Here is a 12514-nt window from a genome sequence, read left to right as displayed (position 1 = left end):
CAATTAACGGGGCAATTAAACCCCACGAAGAGGGCAAACATCTCGAATTTTGTGTGGCCCGTGTGATTTTGCGGTCGGCGCACAGGCAGGCAGCTGCCCTGTTTTTACCGTAACCTCAATCCAGGGTGGGATAAAAGTCAACCAAAGCTGGAGCAATGAGAGTAGGTAGGAGTTTAGGGGAGAGTTGGTTGTAGGTGGTTTTCTGAGAGTTCGCAGCATTACCTGTGTTTTCTTAGGCTTACAAGCTTCCCTTGAGGCTTTCTGCTGAGTGCACTCTCCTGTGGCATTTGTATCAGCAAATGGGGCTTGTTTACTCTGCTGGATGAACCTCTTGTGAAGAGGAGGAGCAGGCCAGAAGAGACAGAAGGCTTGGGTGCGGCAGGCAGGGCCCAGAAGCGGCCGCGAAACAGTCCACCGCCCACGATCGGGCCCCAATGGGGATTTCACGCCGGCTGGACTGTTAACGGCTCGCCGGGAGCCTCAGTGCTGTCAGGATGGAGGTGGGAGGAGTGCGAGCGCTGAAGTCTGCGCACGCACGGTGGGGTGTGCTCACTGAAAGCTCCCTGAAGGCGCAGAGCTCCTTCGGGGAGCCAAAAATTTTTTAAATGAAAAATAAGGATTTCGAAAATAAGGGAAACATGTCCCCACATGTCACTCTGACACACCCACACACAAACACACACACACAGACACAAACACACACGAGAAATGAGTTTTAAAATGTTTTCTTGTTTTTTTTCAGCCACTGCTGGAAACCTCAACCTGTCCGTGGATGAGGTTTTGCAAAAGATGCAAAGGCCGCCTGGCCTGTTCACCCAACCCCCACCATAAGGTTGGACAGGCAGTGAAAAATTCACTTTAATTAATTGATTAATGGGTTTAATATCCCTCTTAATTGTCAGTGGGTGTGTTGCCAACTTTTGCGCCTGCCTGCCAACCGAAATATCACGCAAGTGCGTGATGACATCATCGCGCACTATTTCACGCTCATGCGTGTTGCCCGCATGCTGAGCTAAAAATCCTCTCCCTGGTATCCACAAGCAGCATCCCAGAGAGCCACCTGAGGGAGGAGAGGCGCAGCCAAGAGAGGGTGCAGGGCCAGCAGGAAGTGCAAGGCAGAAGGATCCACAGAAGATACCATGATCCTGCAGTGAGAGTTTACAGGCAGCACTCCAGCTACCTGGACATGTCGGAGGTCCCGTGTTGAAGGAGGCTCCGTATCTCCAGGGAGGCTGTGACCTCCATTTGCCAGATGATTGGCCCTGAGATCATCTCAAACTGTGTTGGTGGCCACTCGATGACAGTAGCCTTTGAAGTGACAGTGGCCCTGAACTTTTTTGCCTCCGGTTCTTTCCAAGGGTCAGTGGGAGATCTGTGTGGTGTTTCCCAATCTGCTGCCCACAGCTGCGTCAAGATGGTCACTGATGCACTGTTCAGACAGGTCATGGACTTCATTCCTATTTGGAGTGATGATGCCAGCCAGGCTGAGCGAGCCAGGGGCTTTTGCTGCAATTGTTGGATTCTTCCGCGTCCAAAGAGACATAGACTGCACTCATGTGGTCATAAAGGCTCCAGTGGGTGAGCCGGGCACCTTCTTCAACAGAAAGGGCTTCCACTCCACCAACGTTCAGATTGTTTGTGACCACAGGACACAAGTTTTGCAGATCAGCGCCAGGTACCCAGGCAGCTCCCATGATGTGTACAACCTGCGGCGCTCCCAGGTGCCAAGTCTCTTTGTCGCTCCAGCTCAGTTGGATGGTTGGCTCCTGGTTGACAAAGGCTATCCCTTTGAAAAGGTGGCTCATGATGCCACTCAGACACCTAAGAACAGAAGCGGAGGAGAGGTTCAATAGAAGTCATGTCTTTACAAGGGCAGTAATTGAGAGGGCCATTGAGCTGCTGAAGATGCGGTTCCACTGCCTGGACTAATCAGGGGAGAACTGCAAATATCCTCCAGAGCGCATCAGGCTTATTGTCATTGTGTGGTGTGGTCTTCAGAATCTGGCTTGGCAAGGGAAGGCCCATTGAAGTACAACGACAGCAAGGCAGCTCCACAGGCCACAGAAGATGACTCACATGATGGGCCTGATGAGGAACCAGAGGAGGCGCAGGGTGAGGACGTAGGTTCAGAAGTGATGAACCTTGTGGGAGGCAGGGAGAGCAGGAAGGCCTTAATTCTTCGTTCTTTCAGTTAGGCATCCAAGGCATGGATTTAAAGCAAGGGTAAGTGTGGCGCCACCTGACTGATCTTCCCTGATGAGGCTGTCCTATCATCCTCAGGTTAAGCAACCTCTGAAATAAAGTTTGCAAGCCCTTCCCCTGTGTCACATGCAAATCCCAGGCCTATCAGCTCTGAAAATCATGAGGCACATTCAGGCACATAATGAAACATTTATATGGTGGTTTCAAAAAAACAAATTATACAGAACACACCCTTCAAAGAAAGTTACTTCACCCATGACAACCCCTCTTATGTTCAAAGGGAATAAGCATCTGTTTGTGAGTGCTGGGTCTTAGTGCCAACCCCCACCCCTCACTGGCAGTGGCATTGGAGACAGCCTGCTGACTCCAATGTCCTGTTGGCCCTGATGACCTTGGCAGATGTCCTCTGGCCAGCGGAGCCTGTGCATGTACCACCTGGGCGATAGCGTCCAGTGCCACGGCTGGGCACTCCTCAGTTGTTGCCACCTCATCAGATGCCACAGACACTGGCAGAGGGGTGAAGGAGCTGCTGCTTTCACCTGCAGTGCCCTGAGAGGAGCCCACAGATGCAACATGCAGCTCATTCACCAGCGTGAATTCAGTGTGAACCTCCCTGCTCATCATTGATGGGCGGGCACCTAGCTGAGAGATTAGGTGCCTCATCCTTCTAGCACTCTGGCAGTGACCTTGGAGGTCGCTGCCAGTGTGTGGGCTTATGGGTCCAAGGACAGCCCCAGAAAGCCTTGATTGTGTTCCTGGAGCTGCCTCTCCACGAGCGTCACCACTCTATCAATGAAGGAGGTTCTGCACTTGGAGCTCCAGGTCAATGCATGACAGAGATCATGGCACGCAGATCTCCGCCAGATCTTCCCTGGACGTCCAGCATCTGCTGTCCGGTGGACAACTCCAGGGGCTCATCATCTGCCTTGGACTCAGCACGGTCCTGGTCTCCAACAGTCTTCCAACTGCTGGCGCCCTGGGCACCCTCTGCCTCTGCCAGCTCCCTATGTGAGTGTGATGTGCCCTCACCGCTATGTACTACTAACTAAGCAGACCACTGAGCTATTGCCCACCGACGTGTCTGTATCTGCACTGCTGCTTCGTGAAGAGAGAGGATGTGACACAGATGCATCGGTCGGCGCCTGCTCCTCGGGTGTCAAGGGCGGGGTCATCAGAGTCTGCGGCGTATCCTGAAGATGGCGCATCTGAGGGAGGGAAGGAATATGTCACAAAAACAGAAAAACCTGGAAAAATACAACAGGTCTAACAGCATCCGCGGAGAGAAAGACAGAGTTAACGCTTCAAGTCCGTACGACTCTTCTTGAAAGAGTCATGCAGACTCAAAATGTTAATTCTGTCTTTCTCTCCATGGATGCTGTTAGACCTGCTGAGTTTTTCAGCTTTTTCTGTTTTTGTTTCCGATTTCCAGCATCCGCAGTAGTTTGCTTTTATCTAAGGGAATATGTCAGTTGCGAGCATCATTACTAAGTGACTGTGCAAGCACGATGGTTGTTTGTCACAAAGGACAACTGCCTCACTGAGGCACTGTGATTGGACAAGCAGTGGGTCCTCTGGGTTGGAACTTCTCATTGGAGGTGCCACGACCCTACATATTTTGCACAGTCCCCCAGTCTCTCATCTGTCAATTGGACCCCTGCCTCTGTAACCTGTGGACCTTGCTCCTCATTCACATTCCATGTCCTGTGCATCCAACTCAAACATGGAGAGGATCAGGATGTTGGGCACCCCACCGCCTATTCATGCATGCTCCAGTGCATTATGGCTTCTCTTCTCCTGTACGCAAAAAAGTGCATTTATTAGTCCATCCTCTACCTGCAACACTGTGCCAGCCTCATGCCCCCACCAAACCCCCACCCTCCAGGAAGAGCCAGTTTGAGGTGCCCATCATATTGGCACACCTCACTCTCCTATACACCCAAATGCGGACACATCTCCCAGCCTTGGCCGGCACATTGATATGTGCCATTTGGCACTCATCATCTCACACCCCTGAGCGCCACAATGAATGGCCATCCTCCAAAACAACTATACACAGTTCCATGCAAAGCCAGTACTCACTCTTGCGGGCCGTAGCAGATAGAACCATAAAAAATTAAAGCACAGAAAGAGGCCATTCAGCCCATCGTGTCATGCATCGCGTGGACATGCAATATTTTATTCCTATTCTGGGAAGTCTGTTAAAGTTTTACTTTGAAAAAGATATTGCATTTATTTGTTTGACTGTGCCCTCTCTTTCACTCACTTCAGGCAATGGATACCGCTTTTTACAATGAGTACGAAAATAAAGTGCGGCCTTGCATTGACCTCATTGACACACTGAGAGGATTTGGCGTGGATAAGGACCTGGGACTTCCCGCCATTGCAGTGATTGGAGACCAGAGTTCGGGGAAGAGCTCAGTCTTGGAGGCACTGTCAGGGGTGTCACTTCCCAGAGGGAGCGGTAAGAGAAATTTGGAATAGGCCATTACTTGCTCACTTCTCTCACTCTATATATTTATTCATATATTTTCTTTACACCCAATCAGCTGTCTAATCTATGATACCATTATAACAAACACTGCCTGTTCATCTTGCAGTGCAGCTTTGCAAGATTACTAAACTGACCCTAGAAAATTGTTCAGCTTCAAATATTCAACACATTGAAATTAGACAGTTAGGACTAAGTCAGGTGAACCTTCTTCACCAAAATGAGAATAGACTTATAGAATAGTTACTAGAGAGGACAATACTACAGCCAGCATAAATCATAGAATTGAACCATAGAACAGTTACAGGACAGAAAGAGGCTATTCAGCCCATCATGTTTGTGTTGTCCCTGCAAGAGCAACTCAGCCAGTCCTATTTTCATGGCTTTTCCCCATAGCCCTGAAATTCTTCTCTCTTCAGGTAATTTTCAATTTCACTTTGAAAGCCAGGATTAAATCTGCCTTCACCACACTCTCAGGTAGTACATTCCAGATCCTAACCATTCACTGGCTAAAAAGGTATTCCGATCTCCATAGAGACCGATAACTTTAAAAAAAGAAAACCGAACTACTATTACCATTGAAATTAGCAAATGAGACTCTTCTGTTCAAGAACTACAGGCCAGCCAGTCTAACATCTGTCATAGGGAAAATGTTGGAATTTAATATTAAGGAGGTTATAGCAGCACACTTAGAAAATCTTAATGCAATTAGGCAGAGTCAATGTGGTTTTGTGAAAGGGAAATCATGTTTGATTAATTTATTAGAGTTTCTTGAGGAAGTAACATGATAAAGGGGAACCTGTAGATGTGGTGTACTTGGATTTCCAAAAGGCGTTTTATAAGGTCAAAGGTTACTGTGCAAAATAAGAGCTCATGGTGTAGGGGGTGACATATTTGCATGGATAGAGGATTGGTTAGCTAACAGGAAACAGAGAGCAGGGACAAATGGGTCAATTTAAGCTTGGCAAGCTGTTACCAGTGGAGTGCCACAAGGATCAGTGCTGGGGCCTCAACAATTTACAATCAATATAAATGGCTTGGATGAAGGGACCAAATGTATGGTTGCAAGGTTTGTGAATGACAAAAAGATAAGTAGGAAAGTAAATTGTGAGGAGAACATAAAGAATTTACAAAGGGATTTAGGTAGGTTAAGTGAGTGGGAAAAAAATTGGCAGATGGAGTATAATGTGGGAAACCTGAACTTATCCACTTTGGCAGGAAGGATAGAAAATAGAACGTACCAATGTTAAGAGTGGAAGGTTCAGTATGATAGACTGTTGTTTATTCCATCGGCTTGTCCGAGCAGCTCTTCTCAAAAATAATCCCTCCCACAACTCACTGTCGATTTGAACTGAAATGTTATTTTTAGTCATCAGTATTGTTTCACTGTTTAAGGAATTGTGACAAGATGTCCACTGGAACTGAAGCTCAAGCAAGTCAAAAAGGAGAATGTTTGGAAAGGGAAAATAAGCTACAAGGACTACTCAAATAAACTTAAAAATGCAGCCGCAGTGGAACAAGAAATTCGTAAAGGTTTGTTCCAACACTTTTTTGTTATCCAGTACAGACATACACTGTAGATTAATGCTAGATCTCTATGTTGAATATTTTGAGACTGAGAACACCTTCATCTTTGCAAAAATGGTTGCGGAGGAACAATCCAGAAGTCCCACCTGTGAACTCAGTCCCCGCCATTTTCAAAGGGTGTGGGTTCCATGGAGGCAAATATACATCTTAAAGTGCAGCTGCCTCAGTCAGGTCTGATTTTTGCTAGTGTAGTGTCCTAATAAATACAACTTGCACACTTCAGGCCAGGTAGGAGAAGGTCTAAACTCCTTGGAGAGATAGGATACCCTTTGGACAGCTAAAGGTGCCCTTTAGGATATAGTCATGGGACAACTTTGGGAGAGGTCAGGTTCCCTTTGGGAAAGTGCCCTTTGGGATTCTTAAAATGAGACATGAATGTGTGTAAAAAGGCATGGGCTCATTGGAACTGTCAAGTCATTGGGATTGTCAAGGGAGCTGTCAAAAGAAGCTATTAAGCTGTCAAGGATTTTAAGTCTTCTGCTCTTTAAATATTTGAAACAAAAAACTGTCTGCAGCATTGAAAAAAATCAGTACATGCTATTTCACGCTGTCTGTTGATCTAAGTCTGAGGGCTACCTTTACAGGATTAGTGCCGCATGACTGAATTCACAACTATTATAATTATAATGTTGTGCCTGTCACTTCACAGTTTGATTGACAGCTCCAAGTACTTGTAAAGTCTTTGAGGTAGAACTATGAAAATAAATGCTTGTTTTTATAAGGGATTTAAAAAAGTTAAATGTAGTTAATGGATTATCAATGAAAGTGTTTCTTTTTGAAATTGTAAATTCGTCAATAGACATTTAAGAACTTTAATCTCAGTATGGTTCCTGAAGTCTGTCCAAGGTGAGTTGGCATGAGGGGTGTAAGGGCAAAGGATGGTGGGTGGGAGGCATGAGTTCACAGAGTTGACACTAGGCTGGCATAGGGGCTATAAAGGCTTTGGGGATGAGTGGAGGATGTATAGGTTGGCTTGGAGGGTGTGAGGGGCCATGAGAGGTTGGTAGGGGGCAAAGGTTGGCATGGAGTGTATGAGGGGCCATGGGGGTCGATGGGGGCATAAGGTTGCATGTGTTGCTATGGATGGGGCATTGGGAGTGTGTGAGGTGGGGATGAGGGCTGGAGGGTTTTTTTATTTTAGTACTTTTTCGGAAATTGCCTGTGCTCCTAACCAAAAGCAAATATTCAGGCCTCACTAGGATTAGTCTGAGGAAGCACATTTACAATTTCCTGTCCTAATTATTAGTCCCAGGTGCCAACCTAATGATTATGCTGCAAGGTGGCATTTTATCAAAGCATATCCAATGGTTAACTAAGCCAGCATCTACTCATAGGAGAGGGAAGTTTCTTATCTAGTTTCATTAATTCAAGAGAATAAATATTACATCATGGGCAGAATATTGCCGTCGGCACACAGGGGGCAGACCTGACACCGATGCGTAAAATGACATGAGATGATGTTGGGCGTGCATCCCGACATCATCGTGCAGCGTTTTGATATTTCATTCAGCGGGTGCGCGCTGGAAGCAGCTGTGTGCCCGCCAAACTGTCAACACCCTATTAAGGCCATTAAAAAAGTAATTTATCTTATTAACAAAGCTGGTCGTCTAACCTTAAGGTTGGCGGGCAGACGAAGAGCCCAAGTGGTCTTTACGTTTTCCAGGAAACTTCATCCACGGGCGGGATGAGGCTTCCTGGAGGTTTTATAAAATAATTAAATAAATTTTGTAAACTTCACAAACATGTCCCAGCTCATGTGACACTGTCACGAGGGGACATGTTTAGATAATTTTTTACTTTATTTTTAAAAAAAGTTTCATGCATGTGCAGCTCCATGCACATGAATGAAAGAGCACAGGCCCCGACTCTCCCTCCCCCCCACCCGCACAGGTAGCGCTGAGGGCTCCCGGCCACGCATTATGCTGGGCGGGCCTTAATTGGCCCCCCCATGCCCACTCCCGAACAGCCCACCTGCCATAGGTAAAATTCACCCTCATATCTTAATCTATTTACTCCTTTGAGACTTGAGCACTTTCACCAAGTGCATCGTATGTTGGTCAATTCCCCAATTGTGGCTCCTCTCACCCACTCTAACCTGTCTCCTTCTGAACTTGCCGCACTCCGTTCTCTCAGGTCCAACCCTGACTTTGTTAAGCTTACTGACAAGGGTGGTGCTGTTGTTGTCCGGCGCACTGATTTCTACCTCACAGAGATTGAGCGCCAACTCACAAACATTTCCTCCTACCTTCCCCTGGACGATGACCCCACCACCAAACATCAACCCATTGGTTCCAGGACTGTCACTGACCTCATCTCCTCTGGAGATCTTCCCTCCGCAGCTTCCAACCTCATAGTATCCCAACCTCAGACAGCCCGTTCCTACCTCCTCCCCAAAATCTACAAACAGGATTGTCCCAGTAGATGAATCATGCCAGACTGTTCCTGCCCCACAGATCTCATTTCTTCCTATCTTGACACCGTTCTCTCTCCCCTTGCCCAGGAATCCGCGATTCCTTTGATGCCCGACATCATATCAACAATTTCCAGTTCCCTGGCCCCAAACACCTCCACTTCACCATGGACATCCAATCCCTCTACACTTCCATCCCCCACCAGGTTGGTCTGATGGCTCTCTGCTTCTTCCTCAAACAGGATGAACAATCCCCATCCACCACCACTCTCCTCTGTCTGGCTGAACTTGTTCTCTCACTGAACAATTTCTCCTTACTATCTCGACTACAGCTTCTCACACCCCGCTTCCTGTAAGGACTCAATCCCATTCTCCCAGTTCCTTCACCTCTGTCGCATCAGTTCCAATGATGCCACTTTCCAAAACAGCTCCTCTGACATGTCTTCCTTCTTCCTTAACCAAGATTTCCCACCCACGGTGGTTGACAGGGCCCTCAACCATGTCCAACCATCTCCCACGCCTCTGGCCTCACACCTTCCTCTCCCTCCCAGAACCATGATAGGATTCCCCTTGTCCTCACTTTTCACCCCACCAGCCTCCGCATTCAAAGGATCATCCTCTGCATTTCCGCCAATTCCAGCATGATGCCACCACCAAACACATCTTCCATTCACCTGTTGGCATTTTGTGGGGACCGTTTCCTCCAGGACACCCTGGTCCACTCCCCCATCACCCCCAAAACCTCAACTCCCTTCCACGGCATCTTCCCATGCAATTGCAGAAGGTGCAACATCTGCCCCTTTACTTCACCTCTCCTCACCATCCAAGGGCCCAAACACCCTTTCAAGCAAAGCAGCGGTTCACTTGCACTTCCCTTAATTTGGTCTACTGCACTGACTGCTCCCAATGTGGTCTCCTTTACATTGGAGAGACCAAACGCAGACTGGGTGACCACTTTGCGGAACACCTTCGGTCTGTCTGCAAGCATGACCCAGACCTTCCATTAGCTTGCCATTTCAACACTCCACCCTGCTCTCATGCCCACATGTCCATCCTTGGCCTGCTGCATTGTTCCAGTGAAGCTCAACACAAACTGGAGGAACAGCACCTCATCTTCCGACTAAGTATTTTACAGCCTTTGTCTAATTGTAATCAGTTGACCCTGGTGCAACACTAACTGCAGTTTAAGAAAAGATACAGAGACAAAATAAAGTGAACAGATTAATTGTATTTTAAATACCGTGATGGAAAGGTGGCAAATATATTAATGAGTGAGATCGAATAGACTCGAGGACTTTCTTAATCCAAATGTATTTTATGACCCGCACACATATAAACCATAACAACCAGGGAAAGATCCTCTGGTCCATCCAGCCTGTCACAATGCTTTGTATGTCACAATATATCTAAACAACGTAAATATACTCTCAGCCCTCCCAAAGGTCACGCGATCTCCTGGAAGAAGCAAAAGCTCCAGTCAATTTAGGGCAACCAACATGGAACCTTTCTCTCTGGCCGCCTTAGATCAATGAAACTAGTCAAGGAGATTACTCTGATAATGCTGTGCACTGCCAACTTGAAAGAATTCAGCAAATAGGCATTTATTGCACGAGCTGGCAGCCTCTTCAACAGGAGAATTCCATTCAAGGGGAGGAACCACCTCTTAATATCCAATCTAGTTCTAGCTTGAAAGGGTGACAACCATCTCCCCATCACACCCCACAACCACCTGTTCCCCTGACCCTCACTATCCTGTTTAGTTGAAACAAGCGACCTACACAAACACAGTCTATACTCCTAATTGTAAACTTCAATCAAATTACCTCTCAGTCTATTCTTCACTAAAGGCAGAGTCCCAGGTCTCTGAGATTATCTTGACAAGTCAGATACTTCAAACTTGGAATTAGGCTCCTGACCCCACCCTACCCCCCCCCACACCCCCTTCAAAAATCTTCAACATCACCGCCTACCCCATGTCAAAACTAGACATGGTATTCTATTTGAGACCTAATCAAGGCCTTACAACATCAAGTTCACTTATGACTGAGATGCTAATAGATCCATAACAAACATTTGGGCTTTGGATGAATGTACTATCTCAGCTACCAGCTTATACATTGATATGTAGTGCTGCAGGTATCTGTTCCGTAATTTTGATAGATGCATCAAATGCTTTGTGATATCAGTAGATGCGACTAGTTGAATGATTGGCACAGAATAAGTTCAGGACATCAGCTAGGTGTACATAGCTGAGTAAGATGTTCTAATAAATGTCATAAACAATATATCTGAGCCTGATTTCCCTTTAAGCAACACTAACTACTCACTACACAAGATAGTGTACCTGAGCACGATGCCTAATCCAGTTACTTCTCAATATGTGATATCTTACTAGCCCAGGACATAATTGCAGGAGCAGGAGTCGGAATCAGCCATGAATTAATCAGTCTTGAAATCGAATCCACCAGTGTCCCTGACCTAACTCTCATAGATTTGCCAGGAATCGCCAGAGTCGCAGTTGGCAACCAACCAACAAATATCGGAGACCAGGTACAAAGAACTCAGTTAACAGGCTGTCTTTTCTATTTGCAAAACATAAGGACAATTATCTCATTGCTCTTTGTGAGGCTTTGCTGTGTGCAAATTGGCAACTGTAACCCCCCACATTACAAATGTGACCTCACTTCAGTTGATTGTAATGCACTTTGGGACATCCTGAAGTGCTGTTTAAATACAAATCTTTCTTTCCTCTTTCTACTTTATCTATCTTAATGTCTCACGTTTACTAAGACTCAATAATTAATACTGAACTCATTTTCTGGACCAATGCAATTTTAAGAACATTTCACAGAATTGTAACAGCACAGAAGGAAGCCATTCAGCCCATTGTGTCTGCACCAGCTCTCTGAATTAATAATTCACCTAGTGATATTTCCCCACCTCTCTCTGCAACCGTGTACATTCTTACTTTTCAGGTCACAGTTTAACTCCCTTTTGAATTCCTCATTTGAACCTACCTCTACCACACAATCTACAATGCAATCCAGACCTTAACCACTCACTGTGTGAAAAGATTTTTTTCCCATGTCCCTTCCCTTGCTAATTATCTTGAGTCTGTGCCCTCTCATTCTCAATCCTTTCATGTGTGGAAACAGTTTCCCCCTATCTACTCTGTCTACACCCCTCATGACTTTGAATATCTCTACCTAATCTTCTCTCAGCTTTCTCTTGTCCAAGGAGAACAGTCCTAACTTCTCCAATCTATCTACGTAACTGAGGTTCCTCATCCCTGGAACCATTCTCGTGAATCTTATTGTACTCTGTCTAATGTCTTCACATCTTTTCTGAAGTGTGGTGCTCAGAACTGGACACAGTACTCCAGCTGAGGCCGAACCAGTGTTTCATGCAAGTTTAAAATAACTTCCTTGCATTTGAACTCTACGCCCCTATTAACAAAGCCTAAGATACCGTATGCTTTATTAATCATTCTCTCAAACTGTCCTGCCACCTTCAATAACTTATGCACATATACACCCAGGACCCTCCGCTCCTGCACCCCCTTTACAGTTGTACCCTTTATTTTATATTGTCCTTCCATGTTGTACCAAAATCAATCACTTCACATTTCTCCCCATTGAACTTCAACTGCCATTCGTCCACCAACTCCACCAACTTGTCTATGACCTTTTGAAGTTCTACACTATTCTCACAGTTCACAATGCTTCCAAGTTTTGTGACATCCGCAAATTTTGAAATTACACCAACACTTACCTGCCTCTTCAAATACTTTCAACTGCGTCAAAATGCAAACAATAAATCTTACTGCC

The 12514-nt window shown here is 46.1% G+C and overlaps 1 protein-coding gene across 6 annotated transcripts in view; it reads left to right on the top strand.

Moving 5' to 3' along the window:
- The window catches only part of LOC121290341 (interferon-induced GTP-binding protein Mx3-like), a 73287-nt gene that overhangs the window by 25019 nt on the left and 35754 nt on the right, over positions 1–12514 (top strand). For all 6 annotated transcript variants that reach the window (XM_041210690.1, XM_041210689.1, XM_041210688.1 and 3 more), the window contains 3 exons: positions 4471–4663; positions 6086–6223; positions 11083–11237. In XM_041210690.1, coding sequence (XP_041066624.1) covers positions 4471–4663; positions 6086–6223; positions 11083–11237 — 486 coding nt within the window. The remainder of the gene's footprint in view (positions 1–4470; positions 4664–6085; positions 6224–11082; positions 11238–12514) is intronic.

Source organism: Carcharodon carcharias, chromosome 18 (assembly GCF_017639515.1).
Source record: "Carcharodon carcharias isolate sCarCar2 chromosome 18, sCarCar2.pri, whole genome shotgun sequence".
Classification (NCBI taxonomy): Eukaryota; Metazoa; Chordata; class Chondrichthyes; order Lamniformes; family Lamnidae; genus Carcharodon; species Carcharodon carcharias.
Note: the sequence above shows the minus strand (reverse complement) of the source record. Positions and strands in the feature narration are given on the sequence as shown.